This window comes from Sminthopsis crassicaudata, chromosome 5, assembly GCF_048593235.1.
Source record: "Sminthopsis crassicaudata isolate SCR6 chromosome 5, ASM4859323v1, whole genome shotgun sequence".
Lineage (NCBI taxonomy): Eukaryota > Metazoa > Chordata > Mammalia > Dasyuromorphia > Dasyuridae > Sminthopsis > Sminthopsis crassicaudata.
Window position 1 is genome coordinate 228,392,354 of NC_133621.1, and position 20,614 is coordinate 228,412,967.

At 40.1% G+C, this 20,614-nt stretch overlaps 1 protein-coding gene across 1 annotated transcript; it reads left to right on the forward strand.

The window, feature by feature from the left end:
- The first annotated feature begins 2,487 nt into the window (after positions 1 to 2,487).
- Positions 2,488 to 13,137, forward strand: LOC141544301 (keratin, type II cytoskeletal 2 epidermal-like). Its single transcript, XM_074270308.1, has 9 exons — positions 2,488 to 3,211; positions 4,566 to 4,780; positions 5,343 to 5,403; positions 5,961 to 6,056; positions 8,565 to 8,729; positions 9,143 to 9,268; positions 10,805 to 11,025; positions 11,975 to 12,009; positions 12,124 to 13,137. Exons 1-9 carry the CDS (start codon positions 2,540 to 2,542, stop codon positions 12,708 to 12,710), a joined length of 2,178 nt encoding a protein of 725 aa, XP_074126409.1. The 5' UTR covers positions 2,488 to 2,539; the 3' UTR covers positions 12,711 to 13,137.
- The last annotated feature ends 7,477 nt before the right edge of the window (positions 13,138 to 20,614 follow it).

A 20,614-nucleotide genomic window follows, 5' to 3' on the forward strand; every position in this document is an offset into this window, starting at 1 on the left:
TAAAGTTAAATTTACTTTAAAATAATTTGTTTTTCAGCTTTCTAAGGGAAAAAAAAATTAGGGGAGGCATGGTGGTGTGATTCAGATCTGGATCAGGGACTTCGGTTTAGATGCTGAGTAAGATGTTTTTAAAACAATCTCCCTAGAGGGAGTCATTGAGTTAAGTGGTTCCTGCCTAAGAACCTGAAAGAATTGTGTTCTTATCTAGCTCCACAAGGAGATGAAGTTGTCACTTAATAATTCCCCATCATGTTAATATCTTTTTATTAAATGGATCCAGGCTAATGGAGAGAACAAGGAACTAGGATTCAAGATGACCTCTGATAACTTACACTAAGACTTGCTTTCAAACTCTTGTGGCAATTAGTGATAATTAAGATGTCTTAACAGGCAATCAAGGATCTCAGGAACGCAGAGGGTAGCATCTTTGTTTTATGCACTTAGGAACTTTACTAGTGATAAGAAACTTGTACTCCCTTGTCAGAAGTGGGGAGAAGGGGAAGGGGCTTAAACAAGTCTCTTGGCAAAGGATTTCATGCAACGAAGAGTTGGATAGAATCCAGTACAATCAACCAGTGAGGTTTGCCATATAGAATATCTTCTGAACTTTGGGATCAAGTACTGGGCATATTCCCTGGGTGAGGGTGACACAGGCTATCGGGAACAATGTAAAAGTTTAGGCCTATATTCAATGCCTAGGGCCAATAGGCTCATCATCACTTTTATAAACTGAATTTATTTCTTGATATTGCTCTCATCTCTCTTGACTCTTGTCCCTGAAGCATCTTGTAGCCAGTAGCAGAAACTTAGAAGGGAAAGGCTTATAAATCAAAATATTTAACTTTCATACCAAAGAAGGAATGTCAGATGTCTGAGAAAAAGAGAAGTTTAATTTTGGCCAATTCAATAATTCAATACAATAAACATTTCCTGAGTACCTACTATGTTTAATACATTAATTAAACCAGGTATTGAAGGAGACAGGAAGATAAATAAGAAATGTTCCCTGCTGTCAATGAGGCTTATAATTTAATTGGAAGAAATGAGGCACCCATACAAATTTGGAATATAAAAAGTACACAGAGTGGTAAAAACAAAATTCTATAGAAGTTCAAAGGAGTATTTTAGGTAGAGGGAGGAGAGAAGGCTTCATAAGCCTTCATAAGAGAGTTAAGGAAGGCTTTGAAGGATAGGTAGCATTTCAACATGTAGAGATTGAGTAAAGTCAAAGAGATTAAAGAAAAACATAGGATAAATTTAGGGAATAGTACAATTTGGCAGTGTCACAATTGCATAGATAGGAAAGCTTGTGAGAGAGAAAGGTAGTATAAGCTCAAATTGTAGAGGGTCTTGAATGCCAGGCTGACTGTAGAGTCTGCTTGGGATGTAGTGAGAAATCTTTGAACATTTTTGACCTGGAGAGTGACATGATTAGAGTTATGTAATTAATGTACTTTTGCTGTGTGTTGTGGATTGGAGCTGGGAGGAACTGGAGATTGGGAGACCAGTTAAGAGATTATTGCAGTAGTCCTGGCAAGAGATAATTAAGGCCTGAAATAAGATGATGGTGATAGAAATGGAAAGAAGGGCATGGGGATTAGAAATATTTCAGAGATAGAATCAAGAGGATCTAGGAATTGATTGACTATGTGTGTATATGAAGGGGAAAGGGATGGGGGTTGAGGGAAAGGATAAACCAAAGATGATTTCAATGTTTTGAATCTGTATAATTGGGAGATGTGATGTCAATAACAACCCCTCTCCAGTGATCAGAAAGAAGAGCTCCTTAGCTTGTGGAGATGAGTTCAGTTTTGCACATTTTTGGAGAGATGATGAATTCAATTTTGCAAGTTTTGAGATTAAAGTGGTGAGATATCTGGGTGGTGCTCAGGGATATCTAGCCAAAGAGGGAGAATTAAAAATGTGGGGCTGGAGCTCAGGAAGGATTAAGGCTGGAGGTGCTGTTTTGATAGTCATTCATGTAGAAGTGATAGTTGAAACTGGGGGAGTGGATTTGATGAAATTGCCAGGTTTGGGGGGCAAAACCTAGACTTCCAAACCTTCCATCATTTTTCCTTATTCAAATTCAGGCAGCTAGTCTACACCATTCTGACTCAATGCCAATCTATCATGAGGAAGACCTAGAATTGAGGGCAGGGTTCTACAGAAGGTTCTCTCTTTAATTGGGAAACCCAATTTCAGGTAGAGGGAAGCCCATGATTTTTCACTTTTGATGATTTCACAGAAATAAAATTGCGTGACAGATGCCCAGATAAACAGGAGAAATTTGCAATCAAAGCAAGTTTTGGGATCGAGCTGATTAGTTGATTCTTAATGGCCATTAGCCCAGTAATCACTCACCACACATAGCTTCCAGGCAGACCAAACCCATGCATAAGCATAGTGACACCCAAGACTATAGACGCCTCCTTTTTAGGTATATAAGGGGACCCTGAAGATTAACCATCAGTAGAGTTGGGTCTTCAGTCTTAATCCTCCTCACACAACTGAACTTCCTTTCCTTCTTTGGTTGATCATCATGAGTCGCCAGTTCTCTTGTGGATCTCGTGGAGGAGGAGGAGGAGGAGGTGGAAGCTGGAGTTTCAGTGGGAGCTCCGTAAAAGGAGGAAGCCGGGGTTTCAGTGGGTCCTGCTCGAGAGGAGGGAGTCGAGGCTTCAGTTCAGGCTCTGCAGTGGTCTCCAGTGGGAGCCGAAGATCTGGCAGCAGTTCCTCCTGCTTGATGCGCCATGGTGGAGGTGGTAGCAGCCAAAGTCTTATTGGCCTCGGAGGGAACAAGAGCATCTCCATGAGTGTCGCTGGAAGAGGCAGTGGCTTTTATGGCAGAGGTGGCAGCTTTGGTGGAGGCAGCAGTTTTGGCGGAGGAGGTTTTGGCGGAGGCGGTTTTGGCGGAGGAGGTTTTGGCGGAGGAGGCTTTGGAGGAGGTAGCGGTTTTGGCGGAGGAGGTTTTGGAGGAGGCAGCAGTTTTGGAGGAGGCCGCTTTGGGCCAGGTGGTGGTTTCGGTGGCCCTGGTGGATCTGGTGGCTTTGGCCCTGGAGGATACCCTGGAGGTGGAATTCACGAAGTTACTGTCAACCAAAATCTTCTGGAGCCTCTTAATGTAAAAATTGATCCAGAGTTCCAGAATGTCAAATCAGAGGAGCGGGAACAGATTAAGAAACTCAATAACAAATTTGCTGGCTTCATAGACAAGGTGAGTCTGGAGACCCTGGGATGCTTTTGGCCTAGTATGTATTACTTCCAATCTGTGATTAGTGGAAAAAGAACCAATGCTGGTTAATTTTATCTGGGGACTGTCAATGGAACTATGATGAATTGGCTACTCTGCAAGATGAAGAAATGGGATAATCCTAACTTGCCTATGGTAGCATAAGGCTCAGTCAGTCAGTCAGCCAGGCAAGCATTTATTAATCATGTACTACATACTGGGCACTGTCCTAAGCTCTGGAGGAAAGAATAAAGACAGTCTCTGTCCTCAAGGAGCATATAGTCTAATGAAGGGAGACAACATGCAAAAACTTATATATATATATATATATGTATATATAAGATATATACATGTAAATGTATATATGTATGTACATATGATAAACTAGAGATAAATAATAGAGAAGAAGAAGGTACTAGCTTTATGGGATTTAAGAAAGTCTTCTTATAGAAGGTAGAATTTCAGTCAGGTCTTGAAAGACTTCATGACTGATTTTCTCATTTCAGTCTAATTGAATATATATTGGAATTGGAATTTGTTAGAAAACAAAGAAAAACCCAAACCCTTATTGGTCTCTGAGAGTGGTCCAATAATCTGCTGAATCTTTTATGCCAAGTTAGACCTACATTTCAATAGGAACAGAAGAGTCCCCTCTGTCTTCTGTTCTTCTGTGAGTGAGTTTGTCCTCTTTGGGGAATAAGCCCTCCCAGAAACTGACAAGCTCAGTTTGAAATAGCCACTTGTTGGTAAATCAAAACTGCCTTTGGGAACAGGTTTCATGCCTCAGTGACCCATAATTTCTTTTTATTGATGTCATCTTGGAATTTTATAGTTTTCTCCCATTGCATAGCAGGTGGAACTAAAACACTGAGTTTTACAAGGCTCTTAAGAGCTTTGAGAAACCCTGCCCTCCAGTGCTCTCACACTAAGTGTTCTTAGGCACAATGCCAGTAAATTCTGGTTTTTGGTTTTTCTTGGCATATATTGTTTTCTTTGACTTTGCCAGGAATTTTACTAGGATTAGGGAAGGGCCCTTTTAGAGTGTTGGGGGATACTTGGTGGAATAGAGGAAGAAATCTCTCAGGATGGGAAGGGTCAAGGTGATACACTGGGAAAGAAGAGAATTGGAAGTTTGGGAAGAGGCAATGGAATGCTCCAAGGAGGAAGAAGGATATTAATATATTCTTTGGATGGCAGAGTGGGGCATCTTGGTTGTAAATGGGCTTATCCCTATCTCTGGAGTAACTTATTCCTGATCTCTAAAACTTAGTGAAGGAGAAGATGAGCTCATGACTTTCATGGATGATAAAGGTTAAGTCTTGGGATTGGGGGATTGCAGGTTCGTTTCCTGGAGCAGCAGAACCAGGTATTGACAACTAAATGGGAGATGCTCCAGCAAATCGATGTCAGTTCCCGCTCACCCAACCTAGAGCCATTATTTGAGATGTTCATCAGCAGCTTGAAGCAGAAGGTAGACGGTCTCACAGCAGAAAAATCAAAGCAAGATTCAGAGCTGAACAACATGCAGGATCTTGTTGAGGATTTTAAGAAAAAGTAAGTGTGTGCATGTGTATGGGAAACACTAATGGGTAATAAATCTTAATAAGCAAACAGAATAAATTCTCCAGGAAAGCATTCTTCCTTAAATGGGGTTCTGGGAAGGAGAATATTTCCTTTGAATTTCTGCAAATGATTGGTAATACTTCTAAAACTAAGAGGTTTTGGAAGTTGTATTTTCATATAGTTATTAATACTGCTGTTCTAATAATTATCACATATAGCTGCTATTATTATTTTTACCATTTCTTTTTGATATCAATTTCAATCAAAACTCTACTTGATGATCTTGGGATATAGGATGTTTTGGAAGTGAGTCTACCAAGAAGATGGCAGGAGGGAGCACTAGATTTGGAATTCAATAAACTAAGCTTAAATCTTTTTACTTATTATTACTTTATTATTATTATTTTACTTATTACTTTAATGTTCTAATCTTCATATTCTTCATCTGTAAAACGAGCACATAAGATTCATCAACCTCTAAAGTTCTTTTCTGGTCTCAGTTCTGTGATGTTGTAAGACCAGCACTGATCTCTTTTTTTCTGTATCCTTACAGGTATGAGGATGAGATCAACAAACGCAATTCCTGTGAGAATGATTTTGTGACAATCAAGAAGGTATGCGGAAAATATGGTGTTTGGCATAAAAATGCATGGATTAGGCAATGCTCACTAGGGAAATAATTCAGAGAGTGATAGATCAGGCAAGGTGTTTAAAAGAACACCTTCAGGGACCATAAAGATTAAGAGAAAACTAAAAGAATTTCAGTATTATGAAGGAAGGTGTTGAGATAAAGACTCAGGGAAAAGTTGAATTCACTATGACTTTTTGAAGCATCTGGATTAAGGGAATAGGGAATAGGGCCATTTCAACAGATCTTTTCAGACATCGAAGTGTTGAAGTAAAAACAGTGATAGACTTGAGTTCAGGAAGTTCTGTTTGAATCCTGTTTCAGACATTTACTAACTGAGTGGCCCAAGGCAAGCAGCTTACCATCTCTCAACCTCAATTTCTTCATCTGTAAAATGGAGATAATATTAGCATTTATTACACAGGGTCATTATGAGAATCAAATGAGATAATATGTGAAAAGTATCTTGCAAATTACAAAGGGTTATATAAATGTTAAGCTATGACTATTATCATTATTATTATGATTTGATCACTATTTTAGGATGTTGACAATGCCTATATGAAGAAGGTGGAGCTGGAAAGCCTAGTGAATGTATTGAGAGAAGAAGTTGAATTTCTGACGGTCTTATATGCAACGGTATGATTTAAAAAATATATCTTTTCTTTTGGTGCTCATTTGCCTCTGATGACTTTACAACTCTCTTTGTAGCTACTTGGAGAGCATTCTGAAGAGCAGGAAAAAAGATTTCACTGTCAAATTGGCAGCCTATGATGTTGAGGTCATTGGGTAGGATTTCCAGGAGACTACTTGTGTGACCTGGAGCTTGTGTGACAGGACAGTTATTGTCCTTCAGTTTCCTCTACAGGAGAAAGTCCTTCTCAGTCCAGGCAGAAGATGAGTTCTGGAATAATCCCATCTTCCCCATAGATCCAATCACATGAAAATTTAAAAATATATATTTTCCTCATTTAAAATTTTTTAACTTTTTTGAACATTTCTTTTTTTGTTGTTTTATTTTATTTTTTTAAACATTTCTTTTTTAAATTGAATTCCAAATTTCCTCTCTACCTCACACTCAATTGAAGGCATGCAAAATCATAGAAACTATATATGTGGAATCATACAAAACATATTTCCATATAAGCCTCATTGCAAAAAAAGCAAAAAATAAAATGAAAGTAAGAAAATTATACTTTACTTTGCACATTGAGTTCATTCATTTTTTTCTAGCATTTTTTAATCATGAGTCTTAGAATTGCTTTGAATTGAATTGAATCGAATCACTGAGTTGATCAAAGTAATCAATTCTTTTACAATTGATCTTCATTACAACATTGCTCTTACTGTGCACAATAATTTTTGAGTTCAGGTAATCACTTTTACTTTTTTCATATATATCTTCTCATGTTTTTTGGAAAGCACCCTCTCATCATTTTTTTTACAGTACATTAGTGGTCAATCACAATCATCTACCACAGTTTGTTCCCATTCACTATCCCATTTTATAAGCTTTTATTTTATTGTCAGTTATTTTCCCAATGAGACATTTAAGATTTTCTTCTATGTTTTCATTCTTTTGACTTGTTTTATTGTTTTTGATGTCTTTCACTTTATATAAAATTCAAATTTTAAAGGAATTATTTTGTTAAGTGAACTTTTACCCCTCCTTTTTCAGTTTGCCTATTTTTCTTTTTAAATTCTTTTCTTCAATGAATTTCTATGCTTCTTTTACCATTAGATCAGTTTAGGTTTTTTAAGTGTTATTTTCTTCAGCATTTTTGTGCCTCTTTTTACTAAGTTGTTAATTCATCTTTATGGGTAATTTTCTTGCATTACTCATTTCTTTCCCCAAGTTTTCCTCTATATTCTTTCTCTTATTATTCTTATCTCTTTCTTTAACTCTTCCAGGAATTCTCATTGTCTTGGGTTTAGTTAACATTTTTCTTTGAGGCTTTACTTATAACTGTTTTTTCATTATTGTCTTCTGAGTTTATATCTTGGTCATTTCTGCCACCATAGTAGCTTTTTATAATCAAATTCTTTATTGTTGTTATTTGCTCATTTTCCTAGCTGATTTCTTGATTCTTGAGCTTTATCTGAAAGTTGGGCTCTGCTAATCTGGGGGTGTGGAGGTACCACCTCAAATTTTGGGGTTTTTCACATTGCTGTTTTCAGAATTAGTTCTTGGGGACTTCAAGTTTTTGCTATTTCTTAGGTGATATGACCTTGGGAGAGATGTAGTCATTGCTTTCTTGGTCTGTGTTCTGGTCTTAAGCCAGAAATGATTCCTAGACTCCTGAAGCTGCAAACACTACCAAACACTAACTACTACTACTCTTTTCTTCTGTAGCCACAAGTGTTTCTCTACACTCTGGAACTGTGACCCAGAACTGAATATGAACAATAGACTTGACAATCAGTGCCAGCTGCACTCAGGCCAATAAAAGATTCCCTCCCCTGTAATCTCTTTTTGATCAGTTGACCAGCCCTTTTAATGTGATTTGGCTGAGAGCTCCAAAGTTTCTACTGTTGCCAACCTTACCATTGTGGTTGCCTCCAAGCCTTAACACTTGTGCTGCTGCCACACTCTAGGCTGGCCTCCCAACCTGCTGTCACAGACCTTTCCTTTTGACCTACTAAGTTGTCTTGGGCTGGATAAATGTCTCACTCCAACCTTTTGTTGGCTCTTCACTCCAAAATTCATCTGAGGAGATATTTAGAAGTTGTTTAGAGGATAATGTTGGAAGAGTTCAGCTGGGTTGATGTCCATCTTGACTTCCTTAGCAATCTGGAATTTAAACAAAACATCAGAGATTGCATCTCTGATTGTAATGGTGATATGACTTAAAAGACAGAACTCCAAGGAGGGAATAGTTGCCATGAGCTTAGCTTCAGTCCCTATGGACCCTGCCTATTCCCGGAAAAAGTAATCAGTATGATTGAATGATGCTTGGGGCTGAATTAAAGGGTTAAATACTGCCAGATGCACAAGAATAAGTAAGAGAAGCCCTAGAATGGGACTGAAAAGGGATGAAACTGAAGTCTAGCTGTTTCATTCTGTCCAAACTTTTCTGTTCCTATGACTCTATTTGTTTCCCATATCTCTAAGAATGCGACTCATGACCAATATTCTTCCTGTTTCAGGAGATGTCCCAGATGCAACAATGCATCACTGACACCAATGTGATCCTGTCCATGGACAACAATCGCAGCTTGGACCTGGAAGGCATTATCAAGGAGGTCCAATCCCAGTATGAAGAAATTGCACAGAAGAGCAAGACAGAGGCTGAAGCTCTATATCATAGCAAAGTGAGAACCCAACCAAACTCATTACTATAGATTTTGAACTTGAGACAGGGAATATACAGGAGCTTATGGGCAATTAGAAGTGTCAATGAATTAACTGCTCATAGGAGAGATTGACTATGGTGCTCCCTTCACCAAAAGAACTTAAATCTAGATCAGCTCTCCAAATTCCCAGAGAGAAATATATATTAAATTTTCCAGAGAGAAATATATATTAAAGTTCCCAGAGAGAAATATATTTGTTAGAGTATAGAAGTTATCCTCCATTGACTTCTTCTGATATTATAGAGTTGATCTCTCTTGAGAAAAAGGGTGGAGAGTTATTTGCAGGAAGGGGGTTCAGCCATCACTTCCTAGACTCATTTCAAACAAACCTCCTCTTCTTTCTTTCCCCTTTTCTTCTTCTGCAAAACCAGTATGAAGAGCTTCAGATCACTGCAGGGAAACATGGAGAAAGTCTGAAGGAAATCAAGATGGAGATTAGTGAGCTGAACCGCATGATCCAGAGGCTGCAAGGAGAAATTGCCCATGTGAAAAAGCAGGTGAGTCATGGCTTCAGTTTAGCTTGATGTTCTGGCTGGTCTCAGTAGTCGGTTGGGATAGGGAATGTAATGAGTTCTAAGGGTCTTTGTAGGTGGTGAAGAGGTGTGTGTGTGTGTGTGTGTGTGTGTGTGTGTGTGTGTGTGTGTGTGTGTGTGTAAGAGACACAGAGTGAGACAGAGAGACAGAGAGGTAGAGAAAAAAAGACAGAAACAGACAGTGAGTTAGAGAGAGAGTAGAGAAACAGAGAGATGGACAGAGAGAGACACAGAAAGACAGAGAAAGACAGACAGAGAAAAATGGGTTTAGTTAACATTTTTCTTTGAGGCTTTAACCTCAGATCAAAATGATCCCCTACTAGGAATTAACATTTTTCTTGTTAGGGGATTGTGTTGTCCAGCATATCAGATACTGCCTCCAAGGGACAGGAATCTAAGACTTGCTTCCCTTTGAAGTAGCATGGCACAGTGGACTGAGAACTGGCCTCAGAGCCAGGAAGACTTGGGTCCAAGCCCTGTTTATGGCAAAAGCTGTGTGTGTGACTCTAAGCAAGTCACTTAATTTTTCAGTTCTCTAAGAGGGTAAGTTGCAGAGAAGATGCTGAACTGCATTGGCATAGGAAATTTCCTCTCCTGGCAGCACCCTATATCAATGAAATCACAAGCCTGGTTTCTAGCCTTATTCCTCTATGGTGTTGTGGAAAGATTTGCTTTATCACTAGAGAACCTGGCTCTGCTATTAGTCTTAGACAAATAACTTAAACCTTCTGAGTCTCAATTTTTTCATTTATAAGATAAATGAGTAGAGTTGGGTTTAATGATCTCTAAAGTCCTCTTTAAGTTCTGAACCCATTGAAATCCTGACTGTTCTTCCCCCTTCCCCCCCACCTTATGGGACATGGGACATGCCATTTAAGGATTCTGTATCCCAGTTTTCTCTTTTAGTAAAATGAATGCACTGGATTATATGATTCTAAGGTATCTTTCAATCCCATCATTCAGGTAGTCAATAAACTTTTATTAAGTAGCTACCATATGCCAGGCACTGTGCATCTAGGTGGCTATGTATTTTTGGGTCTGGAATCAGGAGACTTCAGAAACTTACTATTTCTTTGATTCTTGGACAAGTCACTTCAGTGCTGCCTCAATTTCCTCAATGATAAAATAGGGTTAAAATAACACATAACTCTCAGGTTTGTTCTAAGGGTTAAGTGAGACAATATTTTTTAAGCACTTAGCACAGTGCCTGTCCCATAGTAGGTGTTTCATAAATGCTTGTCTTTCTTAAGCATTGAGATAAAAATAAAAGCAGAAGACAGTTTCTAAACATTCTCAGTTTTTGTTTCTTTTAAACGGGCATGATAATGTTAGATAAATCTATCATCTCATTTAATTCAATTACAATGGCACTCCCCAAAATAATTAAATCAGTTTACTAAGCTTTCTGTTTTCTGTTCACCTTAGCTCTTTCCTTTGGGATGTGCCCTTTTCCATAGCTTCCCAATGACAACCCAAATCTTCTCTTCTATTCTTTTTTAGTGCCGTGCTGTGCAAGACTCCATTGCTGATGCAGAACAGCGGGGGGAACATGCTCTTAAAGATGCCAGGCACAAGATGGAAGAACTGGAGGAAGCTCTCCAGCATACCAAGGAGGAGCTTGTCCGCCTGTTGCGGGACTACCAGGAGCTGTTGAGTGTCAAAATCTCCTTGGATTTGGAGATTGCCACCTACAAGAAACTGCTAGAAGGAGAAGAGAATAGGTAAGGGCACTGAAAGATGACTCATAGTTTATGGGTGGAGATGAAGAATGAGAAAAAGTTTTAAGTTGGCATTGGTTCTCCTGATTTTCTCCCAGAGGAATGCCCTGGAGGAAGGGCTGGGGGGTAGGAATCAAGGGAGGCAAATCAGGAAAGGCAGAAGGTACCAAGGAAGGGAAAAATATATGAGCTCCAAGTTTTGTATTGAGTAGAACAGGATAACTGTCAGCATAGAGTGTCAGGATAGAAGAGGAGGCAGCAGATAAGACTGCTCTCAGTCTGAAGACCTTAGATCTAAATATAAATGGGCACTGACTGAGAGAGGGGAGCCTGAAGATTCCACGTAAGAAAAATAACATGTAGTGGCAGGTGGTAGGGACAGAAGGCCTTATTCTAGGTTGTCCTTGATTGGGTGAGCCTTTACAAGGTAGCTTTACTTTTGGTTTATTTAAGTGAACTTTAAGAATATTGGATCCAATATTATTAGTTTATTATTTCCAAAAAAGTTTGGGAAGCCAAGTGAATATTTTCAACCAGGCCAACCAGGCCTGCTTTCCCCTATCCCCACCCATTAGGGTGGGGGTTGAAAGCATTCCAAAAGCAGTTCTGTATTAGCACTAAAAAAATTGTCTTTGTTGAAGAAAATGAGATTGTCCAAGTATATTTGACTTATGGGAATTTGCAGCTTTATAAGAATTGAAATTGAATTTCAAAGAAAAAAATGTAATCCCAATCTCAAAGACCATGAGCATGGTGGGATGTAGTTGATGAGAGTGAGAGTACCACTTTGGAATATTTTGGCTTCTCTTAATCTCTCACTCAGAGCAGGGCTTTCTTTTCTACCAATGAAGAGAGAGTTCCATACTAATGGTCTCTGGGATTGGGATTACCAAAAAATAAACAAAAAATCCAGTTTGATTACAATATCTTTTTCTCCTTTCCTCCCTGATAGAATTTCTGGGGAAGTTTCCAACAATGTGTCCATATGTAAGTAATGAGGAAAGTCCTCTCTTTTATGAGATTTCTTGGATGGGGTTATGGAAGGAAGGGGTATACAGAGGGGGGTTAGTATGCTTAATGTGACTTGGTTTCTCCCTACAGCTATAAGTAGCAGCACCATCTCATCCGGTGTGGCATCCAAGGCTGGTTTCAGAGGTTCTGGAGGAGGCGGAGGAAGCGGAGGACATGGTTCTGGAGGCAGAGGATCCAGTTCTGGAGGAGGAGGAGGAGGATATGGCTCTGGAGGAAGGGGTTCTAGCTCTGGAGGAGGAGGAGGAGGATATGGCTCTGGAGGGAGGGGTTCAAGTTCTGGAGGAGGAGGAGGAGGAGGAGGATATGGCTCTGGAGGGAGAGGTTCTAGCTCTGGAGGAGGAGGAGGAGGAGGATATGGCTCTGGAGGGAGGGGTTCTAGCTCTGGAGGAGGAGGAGGAGGATACAGCTCTGGAAGCAGGGGATCTGGCTCTGGAGGAGGCAGTTCTGGGGGCAGGGGTTCTAGTTCAGGAGGTGGCAGTGGAGGAGGAGGGGGAAGCTATGGCTCTGGAGGTCAAGGTTCCAGTTCTGGGAGTCGAGGCTCAGGCTCCAGAGGTGGAGGCAGTGGTGGATCTGGAGGAGGCCATGGCTCCAGTTCAGGAGGGGGCCAGGGAGAAGAGGAGAGCTGTGGTTCCAGTGTGTCATTCTCATTCAGATAAAGCTGTTCTCCCAATGCCTCCCTGCTCTGAATGTAAAAACAAGCCTTTCCCTGCTCTATTTGTTGACAGCGTTTCAAACCTCACCTACCAGCCCATTTCAGGGGGAAGAGAGATGCTCGAGCCTATTTTCAGAAAGCTCTCACTGCCACTGTCCCTTTCAAAAGGGTCAGAGCTATTTGTAGCTCTTCTCCATTACGGGGAACTGTGCTGAGGCTCAGAGAGCTGTAGCATCTTTCCTGCTCCCATTTTTTTCAGTGCTCCCTTCTGATAAACACTTTAGAATTTCTATTTTCCTTGCATGCAGTAAAAAAAAAGGAAAAAAAAGTCATATTCCTTGTGTGTACATAAATTCTCTTGTTGAATCTGCTGTCTAAAATGCTACTCTGCCCCCACCCAGGTCTATAAAATAAACTTCATTTGCAATTCATATTGTTTGTGTAATGGCCTTCTTATACTTGACCTTAATTGGAGGGTACTGTGGTCTGCACTGGAGGGAATTCAGGATGGGACAAGGAAAAATGTACATCACCTTCAAGTGATGATTTGGCTTTGGTTTGGCTTAAGGAAGAGAGAACTTTGAAAAAAACTTAGTTTTGAGTCTGTTCCCCTCTTGCTACCTTTTGACAGTGAAGAAGATTGCATCTTTAATCAAATTGCATTCAAAAGAAATTTCAGAACTTCCATCTCTGGAAGTCTTTAAGGACAGTAAAGAATCTCATCCTTTTGGCCCAAAATCCCAGAGGAAGGTGAATGTAGTAGACTCACTCTTCTGCTGCTCCCAAATCTATAATGGTTCCTTAATTATCACTCATATTAAAGTCAAACCCCTGGACTCAAACCCTTCATGTCCATCCTCTCCAGTAATTCCTAGTTTAGGATCTCTGTTTGCCATCCCTTGGGTCTCAGTGTGTCCTACTCCCAAGCCTTCACTACATGATAGGGAATATCATTTCAACCTCTACTCTGCTTTTGCCCTCTCTTCCTTCCAAACACTAGGCAAGATTATTTGCCCAAGACAAACTTCCCATCTAAGCCTACCTAATCCTAGCTACTCCAACATTATTTCATGTATCTCCATGTGCCTTGACCGCGGTATCAAGGATGAAGTTATCAGGGTCCATGGGATTAATTTAGTATGGAGGAAGGAGCCATAGAATGGATTTAACAGAATTACAGGCTGGATTAGGGTTGATGGCTTCATCTGAGGCCATGGGATTCAGTGGATCCTGGAAGTCTATATAGGATGTATTTTTGCATGTTTGCATAGTCTGTATTAGTAGATGCACAGAGAGAAGAAGTTAGTCTCTAAATGTTTCTATAGAGATCAGAATTGCTCCATATAATTTTCCTTTTTCCAGATGTCTCTTTAATTCTGGGGATGTGATGACTATTTGTTAGTTCCACATAGGAAAGAAGGAAGTGAATTAATATTTATTAAACACCCACTATGTGCTGGGGAGTGTACTTATGCTTTGAAAGGCTGGAGGAGCCACTAGAGTTCTAGTGATAGGAGATCCTGGGAATAGCCATAGTTGATCTGGGTAAGGTGCCATAGCATTTCCAAATATCTGCAGAGCTGTGCTGGTCCCGCAAATGGCCAACGTTGCCCATTAATCATGGAGCGTGAGACATATTATCAGACAGTTTACCAATGGGTGAATTTGTTTGCTATGACTTTTTATTACTAAGGAGGACTTTTGCAAGGGACATGAGGGAGAAAAGGAAAGAATTAGGAAAAGTTAAGAAATAATGATAGTATAAGTTTGAAAAGAAGGGGAAAAAAAGAAAGAAAAATAGATTCTATCTTCATTATCCTGGGCCTCCTTTTCTTCTCTCTTCTATACTTGTTTTGTTCAGTAATTTCATCAGTTTTCTAAGGTATCATTTCTGTTCTGGTTATTCTCAGACCCACTTAGTGGCCCTAATCTATGTCTCCTATCCCTATAAGCTCCATGAAAACTGGAAGCTGGCAAGAGCCCTCTGCTTATGTTCTGGAAAACTGGGACCCTTATCATTAGATTGACTTTGTTACATATATTGTTACATATACTTGTTACATATAATTAATGTTTCATTTTCTTCCTTTCCCTTTCTTAGTTCTCTTCTACTCTATAGTATAATCATCCTATATAGATTCGTCCATCTAACCCCTGGTTTTGATGACTTCTCTTGACATCAATTTGTGTAAGTTTTAACATGCCATCTCTGAATTTTTCCTATATGACAACACTGAGGTTAAGTGAGCCCAATGCTGGGATTAGATTGATATTGGATTTATGCAGATTAAATCTACATGAGGGGTAAAATTAGGTGTGTGTGTGTGTGTGTGTGTGTGTGTGTGTGTGTATGTGTGTAAGAAAGAGAGAATGAGAAAGAAACCAAGACAGAAAGACTGAAACAGAGACAGAGACAACAGAGATAAAGACAGAGACAGAGAGACAGAGCCAGAAAGAAGACAGACAGACAGACAGGCAGAAACAGAGACACAGAGAGACAGTAATAGATGACAGAGGCAGAAAGACAGAGCCAGAAAGGAGAAGAGAAAGACAGAGAGAAGCAAAGAGGAGAGACAGAGACAGATAGAAACAGAGACAGAGAGGCAGAGAGAGACATACAGAGAGAAGAGAAGAAAGAGAAAGAGAGAGGAGAGAGACAGAGACAAAGACAGAAACAGAAACAGAGCTAGAGAGGCAGAGAGAGATGGAGACAGAGAGAAGAGAAGAGAGAAGAGAAAGAGAAAGGAGAGATAGACAGACACACACAGAGAGATAGAGACACACAGAGACAGAGACAGAAAGACAGAGATAGAGAAGGACAAAGCCAGAGAGAAGAGACACACACACACACACACACACACACACACACACACACACACAGAGAAAGAGAAAAAGAGAGAGAGAGAGAGAGAGAGAGAGAGAGAGAGAGAGAGAGAGAGAGAGAGAGAGAGAGAGATTATGGGGGGGGGGATGGAGGGAGGGAGGAAAGGAAGGGAGGCAAGGAGAGATCTGTTCTATGAGGTGCTTGTCTTCTAGAAATGTCTCTTTGGAGATGGTCAGATGATTTCAAGCCAATTAGCTGGGAATTGGAAGGAGCAAAGCTCTAAAAGACCTTTTGCCCATTCTGTTCTCCTGTTGCCTCCCAGGCTTTATTCCGGGGCAGAGACACTATCCTTAACTTGTGATTTACTATTTTAGATTTCTGAATTGGGGAACAATTTGAAAAAGGTCCTAAACAAAAGGGTGAGGCACTTTCAAGTACCAACATATTCTCCAGGTGCATAAATTAGTGGAATATTAAAAATAGATTGATTCCCTGAGAACTCCCAACTCCTTTTATGCCTCATTTTCTTACTTCCAGGATTAGACTTTCTTTTTTCATCCATTTGAACACATAATTCTCACTTTTAAAAAAATTCCTTTTTGTTATTTTGAACATGACAAACATCAACAAACCTTACCTTTTAAAAAGAACAGAAAAAGAGAATTTGAACTAAGTACAATTTGATTTTTTATAAATCATTCCAATTTAATTAGTTCCAACATTATCTTTCTTTTTTTTGTCTTCTGAATCCCTGCTACTCTTATGTGCATTTTCAAATTATTTAATGAGGCTTTGTCTTTCTTTTATTTTTAAAAATTCACACTATAATTATCCCTTAACTCTTCCTAAATTCATTCCTTATCCCCATCTACCCCCCCAAAACTCCTCCCAAGTACGGTCACACTAAACAAATTCACCAGTTGGTTGTGTTGAGATTAGGGTATGCTGGACTCCAAAAGTATACTGGGGTTACAGGCCAGTGTTTTGAGTTGTCTCAAAAGAAAATGTAGACCTCCAAATCAAGGTGCAAAGATTTTATTACACAGCTGTTAGGGAGGTAAAATCCAAGAAAAGTTAGGGAGAAAAGGTGGTTTAGCAATTAACAAAAGGAAAGACAAGTTCCCTAGTGGAAGTCACAATTAACTAGGAAGAAGACCCCATTAAAATTTGGCAAGTGGGGTATTACAAGGTTAATCCTAAAAGAAGTCTAGGGTTCTAATCACTGCTAGCTTTTGTGATGAGAGACTAACCCTAAAAACCAGTTAACTGTGAAAGACACCAAGATCCTGCCATTGTCTCATAAAGGAGTTAGAAGAAATTACTATAGAATAGGTCTTTTGTGGGGGGAAATATAATTTCAGGAATTTGACATCATCTTTCTGACTGGTTGCAGGAAAGGTTGAGAGGAGAGGAGAGGAGAGGAGAGGAGAGGAGAGGAGAGGAGAGGAGAAGAGAGGAGAGGAGAGGAGAGGAGTACTCTGAAATGTCTGAGAAGTAAAAGCTGTTATATTGTCGCTCTGCAAGGAGCTGGCTAGGCTTAGGTGAGGTATGATCTCTTTTAGCAAGCCAAATGATACCTCCTGAGCCTTCTCAGTCCTGTAGGGAAAAGTTACCCAATTAGTAAAGGTGTCAACAAAGACCAGAAGCAACTTGAAACCTCTGCAAGGGGGCATATGTGTAAAGTCTATTTGCCAATCTTCCCTTGGGTATGTGCCCCTTCTCTGAACAGGCTTCAGGAGAGGGGGAAGTTTAAAAGCTCCTTCAGGATTTACTTGGGTAGAAATTGGGCAGGCCTGGCAGACCTGCCTGATTGTTTCTCCAGTTTGTGATCAGTAAAAATGTATTTCACAAGGAATTGAAGAGCATTTCTTCTCAAGCGTGTAGCCTGATGAAAACCAAAAATATGTTTCCACTGACTTGCCTCTGGGATTAAAAATTGGCTTGAGGGTATTTGAAACCAGCCAGAAGGAGAAAGGGTGTCAGAGAGCTGGGGGATTAAAGGTGCCATAGTCAGGGGGTAAATGGGCAGCAGCTTTAGCAGCTAGATCTGCAACCCTATTTCCCTTGGCTTGAAGTGAATCTTCCTTCTGGTGTCCTTTATAAAATATGACTGAAACCTCTCTGGGTCATATGGATAGCTTGTAGCTGTAGAATTTCTCCTGCATATTTAATAGGAGAATTCTTTGCTGTCAAAATCCCCTTTTCTTTCCATATAGCCCCATGAATGTGCAAAATATGAAAAGCTTATTTGGAATCAGTATAGATGTTCACTCTCATTTCCTTCCCCAGTTCCAAAGCTCTGGTTAGAGCAATGAGTTCAGCTTTCTGGGCAGAAGTCCCAGGGGGCAGTAACTTAGCTTTTAGGGTGCTATTGAGGGTAAGCCTTCCACTAGGAAGCCACTGATACCTTTGGCTTCTAAAATGCTCTGGTGCTCTAGGAGGGTGAGTTTTGAGGCTTCTTCAATTAAAAGGGTTGTAGCAGCCACTGCTCTAAGGCACAAAAGCTATTCTAGGGAAACTGAGTCCAGTTCCTTTGAGAAATAGGGAGCAGGTCCGAGGGTTAAGCCTAGCCCCACCTTTCATCTGCAACAGAGTGAAAGGTTTTTCTAAATTAGATAGAGCCAGGGCAGGGGCAGAAGTCAGTTTGGCTTTTAGGGTAAAATCAAGGATTTTATGGCTGCATCTAGGAAAGCCTCTGGAGTGGGACTACAGATCAAGATAAGAATGCAGTTAAGCAGCTCAAAATCTCTTAAATATTTAGCCAGTGCTAAAAGTTTGTGCTTAAGAAATTTCTCAGTCTTGACAGAGGAATCTATTTTCTCCCAGATTTCTGAGAGAATATGGGAGGGCTTTGAACATATTCTAAAAAGACCACCTGGAGGTCTGAGAGGAGAAAATTTGGCCCCCAATTTCACCATTAAATTATGCCCCAATAAGGGAGCAGGATAAGAGGGAATAATGAGAAATGAATGTTTAAATAACAGGTCACCAAACTGGCAAAGCAGAGGGAAAGTCTCCAAACAATTAAGTTTCCTTTCAATCCCATTTTGTGGGGCAGGGACAAGTGAGACCAGAGTGTCAGAGCATAAAGGAAGGAAAAGTCCCTGTAATAAAAAGAAATTCAGTGGTCTTACTAGCCACATCCGGGTGTTGGGCTGTTATGGTGGAGCAAAGGGGAACTTGACCAAGCCCTAAACTCCTGCTGGAGGGCAGGGCATTAGGAAGGCAGTTTGTCCCCTGTAGGCAGTCTCTCCTCCAGAGCCCTGGTTGCCCTCAGGGCAAGGCCTGGGGAATTTCCTTTGTGGCTAGTTTCAGGCTTGATCGCCCTGTCCATGACACCAAGCACGAACCCTTATGGTTCCCAGAAATAGCAGCCAAAATATGGGACTGTTCTCTATTTCTCAATTGAACTCTGTGGTCTTTTTCCTCTGCTGCAGTTTGCTCCCTATTATTAAAGACTCCAACAGCTGTTTCTAACAGCTGAGTGGAAGAAGTTTGAGGGCCCAAAGCTGGCTTCTGCAGCTTCCTCCATATATCTGGGACAGATTGTTTAATACTAACATCTTCCCAAGAAAGATCAAGGAGGGCATTGACCTTGGACTCCTCAATAAATTTAGTGGGGTCTTCAGAGCAATGGCCAGTTTTTTCCTTAGTCTGGGAGAGACCTGACATTGGAAGAGGCACTTCTGCTCTGAGTGTTTCTCCCTGAGAGTCTGCTGCTTCTCTCAGGGGCAAAGGTTAGAAAGGGTGGCTGAATCAGGATCCTGAGGAGCAGAAAAAGAGGTCCCACTCCTTGAGATATTGAGGAGTGGGAGCTGGGAAGTCTCAGGATCTGGTTCAGGAGGTGAGGGGGATATGGTTAAAGAAATATTGTCAGACATAAAGGTCCTTTCTGTCTTTGGTAAGGAGGTGGTTGTGGAGGGGATTCAGAGGGATCCTGATAAGGACTGCATAGGGATACAGGGAAGAGATCCTGTGTCCCTAGAGGAGCAGGAAGGAGGGGGTTATTTAAAAGGTTAGTATCTAATTTTGATTTCCTTCTAGCAAATTTAAGCTGCATCCTGCATCGCTGTTTTAATTTAAGCTTTTTAGTTTTGAGATCTTTTAAACTAAATTTGTCTCTGTTTAAGAGACTGTCTAAGGAAGAATCCCTTAGGGATAAGAGACAGAGGTAGATTGACCCATTTTGCCACAAGTCTTAGATTGTCCCAGATTCTATAGTGCCACATCCTCCCAAGAGTCCCTGGAGAAGGAAAAAGGTGACAAGGTTCCTGATTAAGGGGACTCTTGTCAAAAATAAGAGACTGTTATTTTTGCTACTCTCTGTATGCTTGAAATACATGCTTGGTATCCAGAAATACCATGCCATTAGATGACACTGAGACATCAAAATAAGAAAAGACTATTGCTCAAAGTTGAAGAATATTGGAAAGAGCTAATATAGGAAATATATACTCATTTTTCTAGAGAACAGAACTGGTATTCCCACTTAGGCTTCTTATTTCTCATCTGTCATTCCCATTTTTTTCAACAGACAGATTAATCTATCTATTCTCCTGCCTCCATCTTTGTTTATGTTAAGAGCTGACAGGACTTTCCAAAAGAAATGTGCTCTCTAACTTGAAAGAGATTTTTAAAAAATGATTTCCAAATAAAAGATTCAAGAGAAATATAAAAAGGTAAATAGGGAAGAGAAATCATAAGAGACTTAAATCTAAAATGCTTATATTCGTACATGGGAAAATGATACTTGTAAATCTAAGAACTTTTTCATTGTAGGGTGGTTAGAAAGGAGTATATATAGACAGAGAGTACTGGTGTGAGTCGAATATGATGGGATGATATTTTTAAAAATTAAATTAAGGAATAAGAAAGAGGAATGTACTGGGAAAAGGGGAAAGGAAAAAGGTAGAATGGGATAAATTATCTCACATAAAGGAGGCAAGAAAGAACTTTTATAATTTTAGCTTTAAATACTGATTTGGCTACTTTCTAGCTATTTGGCCTTGAATTAGTCTTTGGGCCCCAGTATACTCATCTGTAAAATGAGGGGCTTAGATGAAGAGGTCCAGAAGCTTTAGAAT